At 42.2% G+C, this 20,000-nt stretch overlaps 1 protein-coding gene across 2 annotated transcripts in view; it reads left to right on the top strand.

Moving 5' to 3' along the window:
• The window catches only part of csf1rb (colony stimulating factor 1 receptor, b), a 24,056-nt gene that overhangs the window by 3,761 nt on the left and 295 nt on the right, over positions 1-20,000 (top strand). The window contains exons 2-20 of one of the 2 annotated variants that reach the window (XM_034311344.2): positions 1,736-2,020; positions 2,261-2,397; positions 2,643-2,805; positions 2,922-3,114; positions 3,896-4,017; positions 7,139-7,247; positions 7,693-7,889; positions 8,128-8,252; positions 9,587-9,713; positions 11,918-12,022; positions 12,390-12,500; positions 12,847-13,015; positions 13,097-13,143; positions 16,609-16,715; positions 16,893-17,015; positions 17,943-18,054; positions 18,458-18,557; positions 18,655-18,760; positions 19,292-20,000. The exon at positions 19,292-20,000 is cut by the window's right edge and continues 295 nt beyond it. In XM_034311344.2, coding sequence (XP_034167235.2) covers positions 1,736-2,020; positions 2,261-2,397; positions 2,643-2,805; positions 2,922-3,114; positions 3,896-4,017; positions 7,139-7,247; positions 7,693-7,889; positions 8,128-8,252; positions 9,587-9,713; positions 11,918-12,022; positions 12,390-12,500; positions 12,847-13,015; positions 13,097-13,143; positions 16,609-16,715; positions 16,893-17,015; positions 17,943-18,054; positions 18,458-18,557; positions 18,655-18,760; positions 19,292-19,444 — 2,591 coding nt within the window. In that variant the 3' untranslated portion in view covers positions 19,445-20,000. The remainder of the gene's footprint in view (positions 1-1,735; positions 2,021-2,260; positions 2,398-2,642; positions 2,806-2,921; positions 3,115-3,895; positions 4,018-7,138; positions 7,248-7,692; positions 7,890-8,127; positions 8,253-9,586; positions 9,714-11,917; positions 12,023-12,389; positions 12,501-12,846; positions 13,016-13,096; positions 13,144-16,608; positions 16,716-16,892; positions 17,016-17,942; positions 18,055-18,457; positions 18,558-18,654; positions 18,761-19,291) is intronic. The other variant, XM_034311345.2, reaches the window with a different exon arrangement.

Here is a 20,000-nt window from a genome sequence, read left to right on the forward strand (position 1 = left end):
TAAAGTACACTAACATTAGCAACACACACACACACACACACACACAGGAACACACAGGAACACACTCTGTAACACACACTGCTGTATGTGTGCTCCCTTTAGCGGACGAGGATGTAGTTGAGCCGCTGACGGGGAGCTCGAGCTCCACAGGGAGTGAGGTGGAGGTGGAGGTGGAGGTGGTGAGCCCGTCTCTGCTCCTGCCTCAGCCGCCTGCGTCTGCGTCTGCGTCTGCACCTGCATGCTGCGGCGTGAACGTGCTGAAGCAGCTTTTGCAGGAGCAGCAGGAGACGCGCCGCTGGCTGGCCGAGACAGCGAAGCTCCTCATGCAGATCGTCCAGGAGGACAAGGAGGAGTCCAACGTCCAGGCGGAGATCCTGAAGCTCCTACGCGCCATAAAGGAGACGCAGGACGTACAGCTCACACACGTGGGGAACATGGCACGTCAGCACAGTCTGCTCGTGGAGAACCACCAGGCTCTGCTGTTCCAGGTGTCACGCATCGGCTCCATGGTGCAGGAGCGCTCCAGACAGAGCCAGTGACCAATCACCAGAACCTCTAGAACCGTTCTAAAGCTCGACCATAACTAACCTTTATGTGTTCCTTCGGTACGATTCACTGCACGAAGTGAGCGAGGACTCATAAAAAATATATACCAGTGTATGCTACTTACTCAACGTAACACTCATTCCTTTTATTTTTCTCTCTGTTAATTTTCATGTCATTTCTGGCAATAAAATGCTAATAATTAGACGATATATCGGTACGACAGTCTATCCCCTGATCACTATTGGCTAGAAATTTTAAAAATTACATATCAGTTTACTAATTTGTGGATGTTTTGTTAGATTTTTATTAGATTTTTTTTTCTGTTGTTGGCTCGGTTACGTGAACTACCAAATGTAAAAAAAAGAAAGAAAGAAAGAAAGAAATGAAAAACCCTTAACATAAAAACTTTGAACATTTATTTCTTTCTTTTTAAATTTTATGTCACTTTTTGTATGAATTTCATAAAAGAAAACATTTATACTAAAGTCTAACACTATGCACTTGATCATGTTCTAACTTCACTCAGTTTGTTACTTTAACTGTTTCTTGATTGTAATTTTATCTCATTAAGCAAATTAATCTCATAATTTTATCTCATGAAGCAAATTAAAAAAGGAATAAAAAAAGCATGCTTACAAAACAAATGTGCCTTTTTTCATCTTTTTCACACTGACATCCCAACGATCACACAACAATACTTTAATATACAGCATGTGTTCATTACAATATTATACTAATTATTCTACATTCATTTGTGGATTACGTGACATAAAATAAATCATATATTTTAAATAAATCAAATAAATCATGTTTTTGTCTACACTTAAATACTGCCAATCCTACATTTTCTTTTTTATTATTATTTATTTTAAGTTGCTGGCTGGGTTACATTAAAAATTAAATTAAAGAAATAAAGGAAGAAAATTAAAAATTAAATTAAAATAAAATAAATAAATAAATATTTTAATTATATATTCTTTTGTGTGAATATCACAACAAATTAAACAAAACAAAATTTGTACTTGGGTCGAACACCATAAAAGCTATCATGCTCCAACTTTCACTTACTTGCAATTATCATTATTATTATTATTATTATTATTATTATTATTATTATTGCTGGTGTTGTTGTTGGTGTTGTTGTTGTTAATATTAATATGGTGTGATGTGTCTTTTCTCCTCGGGACAGCTGGAGTAGATGTTTTCAACGTTCCTCCCAACAGAGTGATGGTACAGGAGGAAGGGTCGGACTTCCTGCTGAGCTGTTTACCCACGATCCTCAGCGCTACAAACCTCACCCTCCGCATGGCTGACGGATCTGCTCTTCCTCCTGACCTGAAATTTACAGTCGATCCCAGACGGGGAATTGTGATCCGAGCTCCGAGGCCCAGCCACAGCGGAGAATACGTCTGCAGCGTGCTAGTGAACGCAGCACGGCGAGATTCACCATCGTTCCACATCAACGTCATGAAAAGTCAGACTTCACACAAAACAAACACAGCGAAATCTTTATCTCAGCTTTTTACAGAAGTGCAATGAATCAGCGGCGTTGTGGCTGACGAGCGGTGATTAGTGTGTGACACATCACTCATCACTGCTTTTTACTGGATTATATAATATGTATTATATTATTCATTTCTGTCTGCCTGCTGTTGTTCCTCGTGTTTAATTTTACAACTGAACGTATTCATGTGTGATTTATTTGCGGGATTAGAAGTGCGCGTCCCTCCAGCCGTGTCCGTGGAGGTGGATGAGTGCGTCCGAGTCGTTGGAGAGAAACTGCAGCTCACCTGCAACGCCAGCAACCACTATCACTCCTTCACCATCAAATGGCAACACTCCAGCAATCAGGTGAAGTCAGATAGGATAGAGTGTGTGTGTGTGTGTGTGTGTGTGTGTGTGTGTTAGTGGGGTATAGAGTGTGTTAATGTGTCTGGAAGTGTTGTAGAGAGTGTTGGTGAGTGTATTAGAAAGCATAATGACACTTAGTACTTTCTCTAAACCGATTCTTTTACATGAATTTCTTTCTTTCTCTTTATCTCTCTATCTTTATTTATTTATTTGTTTGTTTGTTTGTTTGTTTGTTTGTTTATCAGACACTTCAGGTGAAGAAGACGGTGAAGAGCAGCAGTAACATGGTTCAGGTGATGAGTGTGGTCACTCTTCCTCACGTGAACAAGTCTGATGCTGGAAATCTGACCTGCATCGCCACAAACACAGCGGGAAAAAACTCCACCACCGTCTCGCTCCGAATCGCAGGCACGAGCAAACACTCACTTTTACTCCAAAATCACAGATTATCACACAGACGCCCGCGAGATGGAAAAGACCTGGACATTATTATACATTATGTGTTTAATGTTTCCGGGTAACAGAGAAGCCGTACGTGTCTCTGACGCCACTGAAGCCGAGCGGTTTAAAGTCCACAGTGGAGCTGATGGAGGGTGAGACACTGGAGCTGAGGGTGGAAGTCGACGCTTATCCCACCATCCAGGATGGGAGGTGGAGCACACCACGAGCTACAAACACCTCCACCTACGAGGAGACACTCGTCACCATCCACAGAAGGTTCTCCAGAATGTTCTGACCCTTCACCTGTACTCACCTGTTTCAGCTTCATAACACTTCAAAGATCCATTTTACACCGACCGCGTACAGACAGGAAAACAGATGGATAAGTAAACAGACAGGAGGACAGACAGACAGGAGGACAGACAGACAGGAGGATACACAGACAGGTGGACAGACAGACAGGAGGATACAGAGACAGGTGGAGAGACAGACAGGAGGATACAGAGACAGGTGGACAGACAGACAGTAGGATACACAGACAGGTGGAGAGACAGACAGGACGATACACAGACAGGTGGAGAGACAGACAGGAGGATACACAGACAGGTGGAGAGACAGACAGGAGGATACACAGACAGGTGGAGAGACAGACAGGAGGATACAGAGACAGATGGAGAGACAGACAGGAGGATACAGAGACAGGTGGAGAGACAGACAGGAGGATACAGAGACAGGTGGAGAGACAGACAGGAGGATACACAGACAGGTGGAGAGACAGACAGGAGGATACACAGACAGGTGGAGAGACAGACAGGAGGATACACAGACAGGTGGAGAGACAGACAGGAGGATACACAGACAGGTGGTGAGACCTTTTCATTCCTTTGCTACTATTCAATAGCTCTTCATATTTATTAATCAATAGTAACAAAGGTGTTTTGCTTCCTGCAGCTTCAGCAATGTTTTTTCTTTATTGTGTAGACACTGTGAATTGTACTGGTGTGAGTGTTTTACATCTGTATATACTGCAGTACTGACATTTCTTCCTGTGTGACAGTTACAGACAAGTCGCTTCACTGTCCATAAAGAGAATCAGAGCAGACGAGAGCGGCTGGTACAGCTTTAATGCCCGGGGTGCCAATATTAATGCCACAACTCACATTAAAGTCTATGTATACCGTAAGTACACACACTGCATTAACACGTCATAACACGTCATTAACAACAACTGACAGACAGACAGACAACTAATTCAGTGTCACATGCAGTTGTGTTTATTTCTAATACTACTAATAATAATAATAATAATAATAATAACGTATGTGCTATTTTTAAAAAATAAGAAAAAAAACACCTTGTTATATGAACGACACACAGATTGTTCCACTTGTTTGTTAGTATTCCTATTGCAAACCAATCTACTCTTAAAGTACATTTACAAATTCAAAATTCATTATTTGTCAGCAGTTTTTAAACACAAGTACGTGGTAGAACCCCATTGTCTGCAGTGACAGCTGTAAATGTGTTGGGGTCGGTGAAGTTCCTACCAGCTCTGTACACTGTTCAGGATTTTCACTCGTTCTTCCTGGCAGAATTGCTCCAGGGTCTTCAGGTTGGTTGGATGTTGTTTGTTGACTGCATTTTTCAAACAGTGCCAGAGATTGTCAGTGGGATTCAGATCCGGACTGTGACTTGACCACTGTAGAACATTCACCTTTTTGTTTTTAATCACTCCTGCATTGCCTTGGCCTTGTGGGACCATTGATAGTGCTGGTGTAGGTAGTGATGGTGTAGGTAGTGCTGGTGTAGTTAGTGCTTGTGTAGGTAGTGCTTGTGTAGGTAGTGCCAGTGTAGGTAGTGACGGTGTAGGTAGTGCTTGTGTAGGTAGTGCCAGTGTAGGTAGTGACGGTGTAGGTAGTGCCAGTGTAGGTAGTGATGGTGTAGGTAGTGCTGGTGTAGGTAGTGCCGGTGTAGGTAGTGCTTGTGTAGGTAGTGCCGGTGTAGGTAGTGCCGGTGTAGGTAGTGATAGTGTAGGTAGTGCTTGTGTAGGTAGTGCCAGTGTAGGTAGTGATGGTGTAGGTAGTGCTTGTGTAGGTAGTGCTTGTGTAGGTAGTGCCAGTGTAGGTAGTGATGGTGTAGGTAGTGCTTGTGTAGGTAGTGATGGTGTAGGTAGTGCTTGTGTAGGTAGTGATGGTGTAGGTAGTGATGGTGTAGGTAGTGCTTGTGTAGGTAGTGATGGTGTAGGTAGTGCTGGTGTAGGTAGTGCTTGTGTAGGTAGTGATGGTGTAGGTAGTGCTGGTGTAGGTAGTGCCGGTGTAGGTAGTGCTTGTGTAGGTAGTGCTTGTGTAGGTAGTGATGGTGTCGGTAGTGCTTGTGTAGGTAGTGCCGGTGTAGGTAGTGCTTGTGTAGGTAGTGCTTGTGTAGGTAGTGCTGGTGTAGGTTGTGCCGGTGTAGGTAGTGCTTGTGTAGGTAGTGCTTGTGTAGGTAGTGCCAGTGTAGGTAGTGACGGTGTAGGTAGTGCTTGTGTAGGTAGTGCCAGTGTAGGTAGTGACGGTGTAGGTAGTGCCGGTGTAGGTAGTGTTTGTGTAGGTAGTGCTGGTGTAGGTAGTGCCGGTGTAGGTAGTGCTTGTGTAGGTAGTGCCGGTGTAGGTAGTGCCGGTGTAGGTAGTGCTTGTGTAGGTAGTGATAGTGTAGGTAGTGCCAGTGTAGGTAGTGATGGTGTAGGTAGTGCTTGTGTAGGTAGTGCTTGTGTAGGTAGTGCCAGTGTAGGTAGTGATGGTGTAGGTAGTGCTTGTGTAGGTAGTGATGGTGTAGGTAGTGCTTGTGTAGGTAGTGATGGTGTAGGTAGTGATGGTGTAGGTAGTGCTTGTGTAGGTAGTGATGGTGTAGGTAGTGCTGGTGTAGGTAGTGCTGGTGTAGGTAGTGCTTGTGTAGGTAGTGATGGTGTAGGTAGTGATGGTGTAGGTAGTACTTGGTAGTGCTTGTGTAGTACTAGGTAGTGATTGTGTAGGTAGTGCTGGTGTAGGTAGTGCCGGTGTAGGTAGTGCTTGTGTATGTAGTGATGGTGTAGGTAGTGATGGTGTAGGCAGTGCTTGTGTAGGTAGTGCTTGTGTAGGTAGTGCTGGTGTAGGTAGTGCTGGTGTAGGTAGTGCCGGTGTAGGTAGTGCCGGTGTAGGTAGTGCTTGTGTAGGTAGTGCTTGTGTAGGTAGTCGCAGTCTAGGTAGTGCTGGTGTAGGTAGTGCTTGTGTAGGTAGTACTTGGTAGTGCTTGTGTAGTACTAGGTAGTGATTGTGTAGGTAGTGCTTGTGTAGGTAGTGATGGTGTAGGTAGTGCTTGTGTATGTAGTGATGGTGTAGGTAGTGATGGTGTAGGTAGTGCTTGTGTAGGCAGTGCTTGTGTAGGTAGTGCTTGTGTAGGTAGTGATGGTGTAGGTAGTGCTGGTGTAGGTAGTGCCGGTGTAGGTAGTGCTTGTGTAGGTAGTGCTTGTGTAGGTAGTGATGGTGTCGGTAGTGCTTGTGTAGGTAGTGCCGGTGTAGGTAGTGCTTGTGTAGGTAGTGCTGGTGTAGGTAGTGCTTGTGTAGGTAGTGCTGGTGTAGGTTGTGCCGGTGTAGGTAGTGCTTGTGTAGGTAGTGCTTGTGTAGGTAGTGATGGTGTCGGTAGTGCTTGTGTAGGTAGTGCCGGTGTAGGTAGTGCTTGTGTAGGTAGTGCTGGTGTAGGTAGTGCTTGTGTAGGTAGTCGCAGTCTAGGTAGTGCTGGTGTAAGTAGTGCTTGTGTAGGTAGTGCTTGTAAAAGAAGTGCTTGTAAAGGAAGTGCTTGTGTAGGTAGTGCTTGTGTAGGTAGTGATGGTGTAGGTAGTGATGGTGTAGGTAGTGCTTGTGTAGGTAGTCCTTGTAAAAGAAGTGCTTGGGTGGTGTGATGCAGCATCCACTTCCTCACTATCCACTCAGGTAGTTTTTGTTCAGAAAATGGAAGCTGTATTAATATTTTACAGGTGAAGGACAGTTATAAGATAATTGTGTCCTCATTAAGACAACATCTTTCTTATGGAGCTTCCAGAATCTGGGGGATTGAATACTTACGCAAGCAGCATTTTTCAGTTTTTCATTTTTTCATTTTCTTTGAAATACTTGCTGAGCAATAATTAATTTTGAGTTTCACTGGAAGAGAACACGAGTTTGGAATAAAAATATTCAGCCAAATCTGGTCAGTTCTGGGGGGGGAATTACTTTTTCAAGCCACTGTTTATCAAACTCTGTGTGTCTATGTGTTGTGTGTGTGTGTGTGTGTGTGTGTTCCACAGAGAAGCCGAGTGTTGTGATTGAATGGAGGAACGGTTCTTTAACCTGTTTGGCCTCGGGTTATCCAGCACTGACTGTTTACTGGCAGCAGTGTGAGAAGCTCCACAACACGTACGCAGACCTCACGTTTTATGTACTTGTGATGCTCTGATGGTCATAAAAGCCAACACATTTTATTTTACTCACACGTTCTCCTGTAAACTCTGCTGTGCTGAGCCTCAGTCTGAAGCTCGCTGAGTTTAAAGAGGAAAAAATGTTGGTTCACTCTCTGTGCAGCAGGACGCGGCCTGTAGATTCATAATGTACTGTAGTGTGATTCTGAAAGCCATGTACGTGACTTCACATCATCAACCTGCATGACTAGAGATGCTACTGATACAGGCCCACGGCATCTCTGTGATAATAATAATTATATTAATAATAATAATAATAATAATAACAATAATAATAAGACAGACAGACAGATACACAGACAGACATCTGAAAGTGTAATGTACGTGTTCTGTATACGTGTATGTATGTATGTGTAATAAAATGGTGTGTGTGTGTGTTTCAGATATGACAGCTGTGATAGAAACACATCATCTGTGGATTTACTGAGTGAACAATACACACTGCAGCAGCACGATGATTTCCAGCCTCACACAGTGCGGAGTGTTTTACTGACTCGCCTCCACAACACCACGGCCGAGTGTGTAGCTGTGAACACGGCTGGAGTCGGGCGGAGCGCGATCAGCTTACCGCCCCTGCTCTGTGAGACACGCCGCTACTCTACTGCTGCTGATGATGATGATTAATATTATTATTATTATTATTATTATTATTATTAATACAGAGCTCGGGATTTCCCTGTGAAACACACCATCACTGCTCTTCATTATCGTTAATCAATACGTACTATCGTTAGCCTCGTCTCTTCAGACATGTCGTGGTGTGTGTCACCCAGCGTCTGACTTTTGTTACAGATTTCCTAACACATTTCTGTGTGTAGATGTTTCTCAACCTCCGCCTGATGTCTGGACGTCTCGGATTTTCCTCACCATCGTCACAGCAACTTCAGTTACAGCGACGCTGCTCTTCATTTTGTTGGGGGTTTGTGTGTACAGGTGTAAACAGGTAACTATTATTATTAATATTATTATTATTATTATTATTTTTATCTAAATTAACCCTTATTATACGCTCTGTGGTCTGATTGGTACGTTGAGACACGAAGTGTCTTGATGTCAGAAAATAATCAGAAAATAATAATTATTTAAAAATGATTCATGTAAGGAATTAAGGAGCATCTGCCAGCCAATCAGAAGCGTGGATTTTTACAGCATATTTTCACTTTTCTTTGCTTGTTTTATGTTAAAAATGATAAAAATCAGAATGTACAGATTTAACAGCTAACTGAAACTGATATTTTTAAACACATTTATTTTATTCCAGAAGATCAGAACACTGCTTTAACATCACATTAGTTAAAATATATATGTTTTTAACTGTTAATGATTTTATTACACACATTAATAATAATAATAATAATAATTGAGGAAGTGTTTGAATTTAGGACTAGACGTGGTTTAGTTCAGTGATGTTTTTATTTTGGTTTGCAGGTGAAACTAAAATGTTGTTTAAATAAATGTCCCCATGAATCCAGACACAATTCTATAATGTTCTGAATCTCCAAATCAGTGCATCCTTTATATAACATTATATTATATAATATTTATCCATACTTTATATAACATTATATTGCATAATATTTATCCATACTTTATATAACATTATATAAAATATGTGTGTTACGCTTGACAGCAAGCAATAATGAGCAACAAAAGCTTGACACTGAGACACACAGAATCCAGAACTTAAACAGTGACACTAATTGGGTGAAACAGGAAACAGGTGTGAGTAATCAGTGACCGTGTGACAAGCTCGCGTGACATGCAGGGGCTGATGGGTAGTGTAGTTCCACACCATTCGGCCCTACCACGACAGATACATGATATAAATATTTAGTATAAACCTTCTTTTCTTTCTTTTTATATGTATGGTGAACACTTTATTCAGAAGCCTAAGCTAATAATAAATAATAAACACGAATAAAAAATGTAAAGCTTAATTTACTTCCCTTTGTTTGATTAAATTGTAAATATCTTTGTAAAAGTTATATCTAGAGTAGAATATTACAATTACATTCTGTCTGATGATTCTGTAATTTTTTTATTTAGCAGCTTTATTTTTTTTAACTTTTAACTTTTTATAGCATATTTATTGTGTTAACTAAAAATTATTTATAGTTAGTAATCAGAATGTATTAATGTATAAACGTCATGCTTCATGTTGTTTTGATAAATTAAATCATTCTTAAAAATATGAATGTAGTAAAAATGGGAAATAAAGTGTCCTGATGGTTATTAATCACCTGATTAGTACATTAATTGTGTGTGTGTGTTTTACAGAAACCGAAATATGAGATCCGATGGAAAATCATCGAGGTGAGCGATGGGAATAACTACACGTACATCGACCCCACTCAGCTTCCCTACAACACCAAGTGGGAGTTTCCCCGAGACAGACTGACGTTCGGTAACGCAAACTTCCTGTTTATCCTCTCAATTATTTACATTATCACTTTACGTTCATCACTTCCTTCATACTGCAAAATTTTAATGTCAAGGAAACATTTCAATTTATTCTCTAAATTTGAATATGAGAATATTTGAATATGACTTATGATGCAATGCTAATTGACACGTAGTTCACTAATCGGAGCGTAGGGATGTTAAACCGCCCTCTAGTGGACACGTAGCGCACTAATCGGAGCGTAGGGATGTTAAACCGCCCTCTAGTGGACACGTAGCACACTAATCGGAGCGTAGGGATGTTAAACCGCCCTCTAGTGGACAGATAGCGCACTAATCAGAGTGTAGGGATGTTAAACCGCCCTCTAGTGGACACGTAGCACACTAATCGGAGCGTAGGGATGTTAAACCGCCCTCTAGTGGACAGATAGCGCACTAATCAGAGTGTAGGGATGTTAAACCGCCCTCTAGTGGACACGTAGCACACTAATCGGAGTGTAGGGATGTTAAACCGCCCTCTAGTGGACACGTAGTGCACTAATCAGAGCGCAGGGATGTTAAACCGCCCTCTAGTGGACACGTAGTGCACTAATCAGAGCGTAGGGATGTTAAACCGCCCTCTAGTGGACAGATAGCGCGCTAATCGGAGTATAGGGATGTTAAACTGCCCTCTAGTGGACACGTAGTTCACTAATCGGAGTGTAGGGATGTTAAACCGCCCTCTAGTGGACAGATAGCGCGCTAATCGGAGTATAGGGATGTTAAACTGCCCTCTAGTGGACACGTAGTTCACTAATCAGAGTGTAGGGATGTTAAACTGCCCTCTAGTGGACACGTAGTTCACTAATCGGAGTGTAGGGATGTTAAACCGCCCTCTAGTGGACAGATAGCGCGCTAATCGGAGTATAGGGATGTTAAACTGCCCTCTAGTGGACACGTAGTTCACTAATCAGAGCGCAGGGATGTTAAACCGCCCTCTAGTGGACACGTAGCTCACTAATCAGAGTGTAGGGATGTTAAACTGCCCTCTAGTGGACACGTAGTTCACTAATCAGAGTGTAGGGATGTTAAACTGCCCTCTAGTGGACACGTAGTTCACTAATCGGAGTGTAGGGATGTTAAACCGCCCTCTAGTGGACAGATAGCGCGCTAATCGGAGTATAGGGATGTTAAACTGCCCTCTAGTGGACACGTAGTTCACTAATCAGAGCGCAGGGATGTTAAACCGCCCTCTAGTGGACACGTAGCTCACTAATCAGAGTGTAGGGATGTTAAACTGCCCTCTAGTGGACACGTAGTTCACTAATCAGAGTGTAGGGATGTTAAACCGCCCTCTAGTGGACACGTAGCTCACTAATCAGAGTGTAGGGATGTTAAACTGCCCTCTAGTGGACACGTAGTTCACTAATCAGAGTGTAGGGATGTTAAACTGCCCTCTAGTGGACACGTAGTTCACTAATCGGAGTGTAGGGATGTTAAACCGCCCTCTAGTGGACAGATAGCGCGCTAATCGGAAGCATGTCTTTATTGGACATACAGTATAGTGCACAACATATTATCATGTACAGTATGTATGATGTATGTATTAATTAATTTTTAAAAGGAGATAACTATAAATGAGCTTTATGCCAAACTGTTTCATAGTGAACATATAATGCACTACATAGGGTGCATACAACATTTTTTTTTTACCATATGTTGTTTATTTTTTGCAGTGAGTAAGAAGACAAATGTCACATAAAGCACAATACATTTTGTATTATATTATGCCCTATGTAGTGCACTTGTTTAGTGAATAAAGAGTCGAGTGTTATGTGTCCTGCTAGTGGACATGTAGTGCACTACATAGGGTACAGAATATGTTATTTTACACCCTGAACTGTGCAGCTGTATAGTGAAAAATATGTTGTGATGTAGTGCACTACACAGGGCGTGGCAGCCAGTAGTTCATACTTCATGTAGGGTGCCTAGATAGGGAGTAAAGAGCTGAATGTTAAAGAGCTGCCCTCTAGTGGATATGTGGTGTAGTGTACTACGCACAGTGGAGAAACTAATATGTGGAAAATTTTGAATTTTATCATTTTAGGATCAAATGTAAAAATGCAGGGAATTGTGGGATATTCCAGCGTACAGCTAGGATTAGCTTGTGCTTATCGATGTGCTGCTGTTCTAAAGGAGTTAAGGTGTTTTTGTGTGTTTGTGCCGCAGGTCAGGTCCTGGGCTCCGGGGCGTTTGGTAAAGTGGTGGAAGCGACGGCGTTGGGTCTGGAGAAGGACGACCACGTCACTCAGGTCGCTGTGAAAATGCTGAAGTGTGAGTTTATTAAACAGGAAACATACGCTGATGATGTAAAACTCTTCTCCCTCACAAATATACACTCCCCATGAGGAATTTCACTTTTTTCCTGGTTTTGCTTCCTCTTTTTTTTCTTCCTCTTTTCCTCTTTCTTCCTCTTCCCCTTTGTTATGGAAAAAATATTTTATTGTTATTCTTTCATTATTGTAAATGTTCAGGATTTCCAATATTTACTTTAGATTGAATAATCTTTAGAGTTTTAATCCAACTCTCAGTGAGGAACTAAATTTCTGTTTCTGTTTTTATATCGAGAAAGGCATGATAATAATAATATTATAACTGTCTGTCTGTTTGTTTGTTTGTTTGTTTGTTATGCCTGACACAGCCAGCGCTCACTCGGAGGAGAAAGAAGCTCTGATGTGTGAGCTGAAGATTTTGAGTCATCTCGGATCTCACGCCAACATCGTCAACCTGCTGGGAGCCTGTACACATGGGGGTGAGACACCTGTCTGTCTGTCTGTCTGTCTGTCTGTCTGTCTGTCTGTCTGTCTGTCTATCTATCTGTAAAAAGTGTAGGTATAAAAAAGAAAATAATCAGAGCAAATCTAATCAGAGCTCACAGTCAGTGTAAACACTCCAGACATCGACTTTAATGTCATTTTTAATTATGTTTTTAATTATTAAATTGTAAAAAGCTTTTTAAATGAAGGTGAATGAGTCGTGTAGGGGAAGTGGATCAGCTCTGACTCAGTTTTATGAGAATTAAAGCTGATAATTAAAGAAATTTGGGTCTGTTTTTAATTGTTTCTAATTGAAGTAAAAGTGTTTTTGTTGTGTTTCAGGTCCCGTGTTGTTAATAACGGAGTTCTGCAGTCACGGTGATCTGCTCAACTTCCTGCGCAGGAAAGCGCCGTGTTTTATTAACTCAGTGTTTGACACACACGAGATCTCCCACATCTACAAGAACCTGAGGGAGAAGCAGAACCACGAGAGACGCGACGAGATCAACAGGCAAGGCTTTAGACTTTAGACTTTACTCAGAGAAAACTTTCATCATTAATCTAAAGGTAAATTATTAATTATTTGTCACAGTTACATGGACATGCAGCCAGGTCAAAGGTCAAGAGACTGTACACAGGGTAAGATCAGCTCCAAATAATAATGAGACTAAAATTTCATTTAAATAATAAATACAGAGCAGTGATGTGTGCTGTTGCGTGATAGTGTGTGATGTGTGGTGCGTGATGTTGCGTGATGTTTTGTGATGGTGTGTGATGTTTTGTGATGGTGCGTGATGGTGCGTGATGGTGTGTGATGGAGCTTGATGTTGTGTGTAATGGTGTGTAATGGTGCGTGATGTGTGTAATGGTGTGTAATGGTGCGTGATGTGTGTAATGGTGTGTAATGGTGCGTGGTGTGTTATGCTGTGTGATGTTGTGTAATGGTGTGTAATGGTGCGTGATGGTGCGTGATGGTGCATGATGGTGCGTGATGGTGTGGTGTGTGATGGTGTGTGATGGTGCGCGATGTTGTGTGATGGTGTGTGATGGTGCGTGATGTGTGGTGTGTGATGGTGCGTGATGTTGTGTGATGTTGTGTGATGGTGTGTGATGTTGTGTGATGTGTGTAATGGTGCGTGATGGTGCGTGATGTTGTGTGATGTTGTGTGATGGTGTGTGATGTTGTGTGATGTGTGTAATGGTGCGTGATGGTGCGTGATGTTGTGTGATGGTGTGTGATGGTGTGTGATGTGTGATGTGTGTAATGGTGCATGATGGTGCGTGATGGTGTTTAATGGTGCATGATGGTGTGTGATGTGTGTAATGGTGCGTGATGGTGCGTGATGGAGCTTGATGGTGCGTGATGTTGTGTGTAATGGTGTGTAATGGTGCATGATGGTGTTTAATGGTGCGTGATGTTGTGTGATGGTGCGTGATGTTGTGTGTAATGGTGTGTGATGGTGCGTGATGGTGTGTTATGCTGTGTGATGTTGTGTAATGGTGTGTAATGGTGCATGATGGTGCGTGATGGTGCGTGATGTTTTGTGATGGTGCGTGACGGTGTGTGATGGTGTGTGATGGTGCGTGATGGTGCGTGATGGTGCGTGATGGTGTGGTGTGTGATGGTGTGTGATGGTGCGCGATGTTGTGTGATGGTGTGGTGTGTGATGGTGTGTGATGGTGCGTGATGTGTGGTGTGTGATGGTGTGTGATGTTGTGTGATGGTGTGTGATGTTGTGTGATGGTGTGGTGTGTGATGTTGTGTGATGGTGTGTGATGGTGTGTGATGTTGTGTGATGTGTGTAATGGTGCATGATGGTGCGTGATGGTGTGGTGTGTGATGGTGTGTGATGGTGCGTGATGTGTGGTGTGTGATGGTGTGATGTTGTGTGATGGTGTGTGATGTGTGATGGTGTGGTGTGTGATGGTGTGGTGTGTGATGTTGTGTGATGGTGTGTGATGTTGTGTGATGTGTGTAATGGTGCATGTTGGTGCGTGATGGTGTTTGATGGTGTGTGATGTTGTGTGAGGTGTGGTGTGTGATGGTGTGTGATGGTGTGTGATGTATTGTGATGGTGTGTAATGGTGCGTGATGGTGTGTGTAATGGTGTGTAATGGTGCGTGATGGTGTGTGTAATGGTGTGTAATGGTGCGTGATGGTGTGTTATGCTGTGTGATGTTGTGTAATGGTGCATGATGGTGCGTGATGGTGCATGATGGTGCGTGATGGTGTGTGATGTTGTGTGAGGTGTGGTGTGTGATGGTGTGTGATGGTGTGTGATGTATTGTGATGGTGTGTGATGTTGTGTGATGTTGTGTAATGGTGCATGATGGTGCGTGATGGTGTGGTGTGTGATGGTGTGTGATGTATTGTGATGGTGTGTGATGTTGTGTAATGGTGTGTAATGGTGTGTAATGGTGCGTGATGGTGTGTTATGCTGTGTGATGTTGTGTGATGGTGCGTGATGGTGCGTGATGGTGCGTGATGGTGCGTGATGGTGCGTGATGGTGTGGTGTGTGATGGTGTGTGATGTTGTGTGAGGTGTGGTGTGTGATGGTGTGTGATGTATTGTGATGGTGTGTGATGTTGTGTAATGGTGTGTAATGGTGCGTGATGGTGTGTTATTTTGTGTGATGTTGTGTGAGGTGCATGATGGTGTGTGATGGTGCGTGATGGTGCGTGATGGTGCGCGATGTTGTGTGATGGTGTGGTGTATGATGGTGCGTGATGTGTGGTGTGTGATGGTGCGTGATGTTGTGTGATGGTGTGTGATGGTGTGTGATGTTGTGTGATGGTGTGGTGTGTGATGGTGTGTGATGTTGTGTGATGGTGTGTGATGGTGTGGTGTGTGATGGTGTGTGATGGTGTGTGATGTTGTGTGATGGTGTGTGATGTTGTGTGATGGTGTGTGATGGTGTGGTGTGTGATGGTGTGTGATGTTGTGTGATGGTGCGTGATGTGTGGTGTGTGATGGTGTGGTGTATGATGGTGCGTGATGTGTGGTGTGTGATGGTGCGTGATGTTGTGTGATGGTGTGTGATGGTGTGTGATGTTGTGTGATGGTGTGGTGTGTGATGGTGTGTGATGTTGTGTGATGGTGCGTGATGTGTGGTGTGTGATGGTGTGGTGTGTGATGTTGTGTGATGGTGTGGTGTGTGATGTGTGTAATGGTGTTTGATGGTGCGTGATGGTGTGTGATGGTGTGTAATGGTGTGTGATGGTGTATGATGGTGTGTGATGGTGTGTAATGGTGTGTGATGGTGTGTAATGGTGTGTAATGGTGTGTGATGGTGTGTAATGGTGTGTAATGGTGTGTGATGGTGTGTGATGGTGTGTAATGGTGTGTGATGTTGTGTGATGGTGTGGTGTGTAATGGTGTGTGATGGTGTGTGATGTTGTGTAATGGTGTGTGATGGTGTGTGATGGTGTGTGATGGTGTGTAATGGTGTGTGATGGTGTGTGATGGTGTGTGATGGTGTGTGATGGTGTGTGATGGTGTGTGATGGTGCGTGATGGTGCGTGATGGTGCGTGATGTTGCGTAATGGTGCGTGATGGTGTGTGATGGTGTGTAATGGTGTGTGATGGTGTGTGATGGTGTGTGATGGTGTGTGATGTTGTGTGATGGTGTGTGATGGTGTGTGATGGTGTGTAATGGTGTGTGATGGTGTGTGATGGTGTGTGATGGTGTGTGATGGTGTGTGATGGTGTGTAATGGTGTGTGATGGTGTGTGATGGTGTGTGATGGTGTGTGATGGTGTGTGATGTTGTGTGATGGTGTGTGATGGTGTGTAATGGTGTGTGATGGTGTGTAATGGTGTGTGATGGTGTGTGATGGTGTGTGATGGTGTGTGATGGTGTGTGATGGTGTGTGATGGTGTGTGATGGTGTGTGATGGTGTGTGATGGTGTGTAATGGTGTGTAATGGTGTGTGATGGTGTGTGATGGTGTGTGATGGTGTGTGATGGTGTGTGATGGTGTGTAATGGTGTGTAATGGTGTGTAATGGTGTGTGATGGTGTGTGATGGTGTGTGATGGTGTGTAATGGTGTGTGATGGTGTGTGATGTTGTGTAATGGTGTGTGATGGTGTGTAATGGTGTTCAGGAGGGAAGAGCGGAGGACAGAGTGATGTTTCAGCACTGAACATGGACCGCTTACTGAGATTCTCTGCTCACGTGGCTCAGGGCATGAACTTCCTCGCATCCAAGAACGTACAAACTCATTTTACTACATTTATTTACTACATTCATTTACTACATTCATTTACTACATTCATTTACTACATTCATTTACTACAGATATTTATTACATCTCCAAAAATGGATCAATAACATTATTTATAGAGACATAAAGTGTGTGTGTGTGTGTGTGTGTGTGTGTGTGTGTAGTGTATCCACAGAGACGTCGCCGCTAGAAACGTGCTCGTGTCCGACTCTCTGGTGGCTAAGATCTGTGATTTCGGTCTGGCGCGTGACATCATGAACGACTCGAACTACGTGGTGAGAGGAAACGTAAGAAGAGTTTCAGTCTCCTTATCTGATTCTAGTCCAATTGATTGTCTGATCTGATTCACTTATTCTGATCTCATATAAATCTGTGTGTGGCACAACGCAACTCAGAACTCTGAGGGAGTTTATTATTACCCCTACAGCGCACACACACACACACACACACACACACACACACACACACACATACACACACACACATGCCTCAGGCCCCCTCACTGAAAGAGAGAGAGAGAGAGAGAGAGAGAGAGAGAGAGAGAACAGTGTGTTAAATAAGAATCAGGTGTGCCAGGTTAATTAGCTCCCAGTGCAGACTCGCGCTAAACCACGCCCACGATTTATATCCTGTACAATCTCTCACACTGAACGTATTTAATCAGTCTGACCCTGATTTATCTGATTTATCATCTGTATAATGTGTGTAATCTAATCTAACCTGATCTAATCTGATGTAGCCTGATCTAATCTGATCTAACCTGATCTAATATGATATATCCTGATGTAACCTGATCTAATCTGTTGTAGTCTGATATATCCTGATGTAACCTGATCTAATCTGTTGTAGTCTGATATATCCTGATGTAACCTGATCTAATCTGATCTAACCTGATCTAACCTGATCTAATCTGATATATCCTGATGTAACCTGATCTAATCTGTTGTAGTCTGATATATCCTGATGTAATCTGATGTAATCTGTTGTAGTCTGATATATCCTGATGTAACCTGATCTAATCTGTTGTAGTCTGATATATCCTGATGTAACCTGATCTAACCTGATCTAATCTGATCTAATCTGATCTAACCTGATCTAATCTGATCTAACCTGATCTAATCTGATATATCCTGATGTAATCTGTTGTAGTCTGATATATCCTGATGTAACCTGATCTAATCTGTAGTCTGATGCGGTGTGATGGTGTGTTTCAGGCGCGGCTGCCGGTGAAGTGGATGTCTCCGGAGAGTATTTTCGAGTGTCTCTACACGGTGCAGAGTGACGTTTGGTCGTACGGGATTCTGCTGTGGGAAATCTTTTCTCTCGGTCAGTCGCTTCAACAAGCTTTATTTTTAGTTTTATTATTAACTGCCTCAAGGTCACTGATCAGAAGGTCGGAGTTCAAGCCCCAGCACCACCACAACTGACCCTGACCCTGACCTCTGACCCTGATGTCTTATCAAGCTTCTCCTTCTTCTTCTTCTTCTTCTTCTTCTTATTATTATTGTTATTATTATTATTATTATTATTATTATTATTATTATTATTATTATTGTTGTTGTTATTCTCCTTCTTCTTCTTCTTCTTCTTCTTCTTCTTCTTCAGTGTCTTCAGTGTTTAGAATATTTAATTCTTTATCTCCTGTTCAGTGAGGAAGAAGCCGAGTTTCAGGAAGGCATTTTAAACACTTGTTTGTTTGTTTGTTTGTTTGTTTGTTTGTTATGAACAGGGAGGAGTCCTTACCCGGACATGGTGGTCGACGCCCGCTTCTACAAGATGATCAGATGTGGATATCACATGTCACAGCCGGATTTCGCTCCTGCTGAGATGTGAGTGGTGATGAAAACACGGTGAAACTTCATCATTACACCTCTGTGATTCAGTAAATAAATAAATAAATAAATAAATAAATAAATAAATAAACAGGTACCAAATAATGAAGATGTGCTGGAGTCTTGAGCCGACCTCGAGACCGACCTTCAGCAGAATCGCCGAGCTGATCAGAGCGCTGCTGCCCGAGAACTCAGAGCAAGTACGAGACATTAACACAGTAATATAATAAAATAATAAAATATCTGTTTATTTTTATTTTTATTTTATGCCACTTTTTCAGTGTAGTCCCTGCTAATCCCCTCCTCAAACACTCTCTATTTATGTTTTGATGTTTTTAACGAATTAAACATTTTTTTATAGTTTAAATTCCTACACTCAGCTGCAGTCCTGCATGATCAAGAAGAAAAAATGGACAATAAGCAATATTTTGAGTTTAAACTTACAGGGATGCACAACATTTTTCCCCACAAAACACTGAATTCAAAATTATTGGCACCCTATAATTAATATCCAGTGAAGCCCCACGTGTCCTTGAGAGAGAAACAGCAGCGAGTGTCTTTCTGTAATTTCTAAGAAGGTTTATAGAGACGTGTTGAGGATCTTCATTCAGTTCATTTAATGTGTGTGTGTGTGTGTGTGTATTTCAAACCTGATTTTTTCACATCACAGAAATCAAATGAAAGAGTTCTCTGGTTGTGAGTTGACATGTTTTTGGGTTTTTTCTGCTCAGCAGCAGCAGCAGTATCAGAACATTCAGCAGGAGATCTCACAGACGTTTGAGTCGCTGCCGTGTGTAAAAGCCAAAACGAACGACAATCATCACGACAAAACGCCGGAAGAGCAGCGTCCACTCACACACTCCAATAACTACCAGCTTTACTGAAACACCGGAATCAGCACTTTCTGTGTTACTGTTAGCATTACAGGATAAACCCTCAATCAGCGTCAGCATTAACATTATACTTACAAACTAAAGACACGTGTAATAATAATAATAATAATAATAATAATAATAATAATAATAATACACTGAGAGTCATGTGTTTCTAAATTAATTATCCATCAGGTGAATGAAAGTGATTAAACACAGCGAGAGTGTGTAAATGTCCACACAGGGAGGCTTCCAATAGTTTTATACAAATAGTCTGAAACAAATATCATCAAATTTATCCACTTTAATGAAGCTTTCTCTAAACGCCCACGTTTCTATTAAAAATAATAACATTGGAGTGATTTTTTCCTCTCTCTCTGCGTAAACTGCCAGATTCAGTGTTATTTCAGGTTTTTTGACTTCAGGTTAAATGTGTATTTAAAAAGATTTTAATATTATTAAAAGTGAGTCTCTGGATCTGTGCTGCTTCTTCTACTGAAATGTCAGACGTTTAAGCTCACAGTAAAATGGCATCAAATTATTAACGCCCCGGGGACAGTTTTGTAAA

Source organism: Pangasianodon hypophthalmus, chromosome 15, assembly GCF_027358585.1.
Source record: "Pangasianodon hypophthalmus isolate fPanHyp1 chromosome 15, fPanHyp1.pri, whole genome shotgun sequence".
Classification (NCBI taxonomy): domain Eukaryota; kingdom Metazoa; phylum Chordata; class Actinopteri; order Siluriformes; family Pangasiidae; genus Pangasianodon; species Pangasianodon hypophthalmus.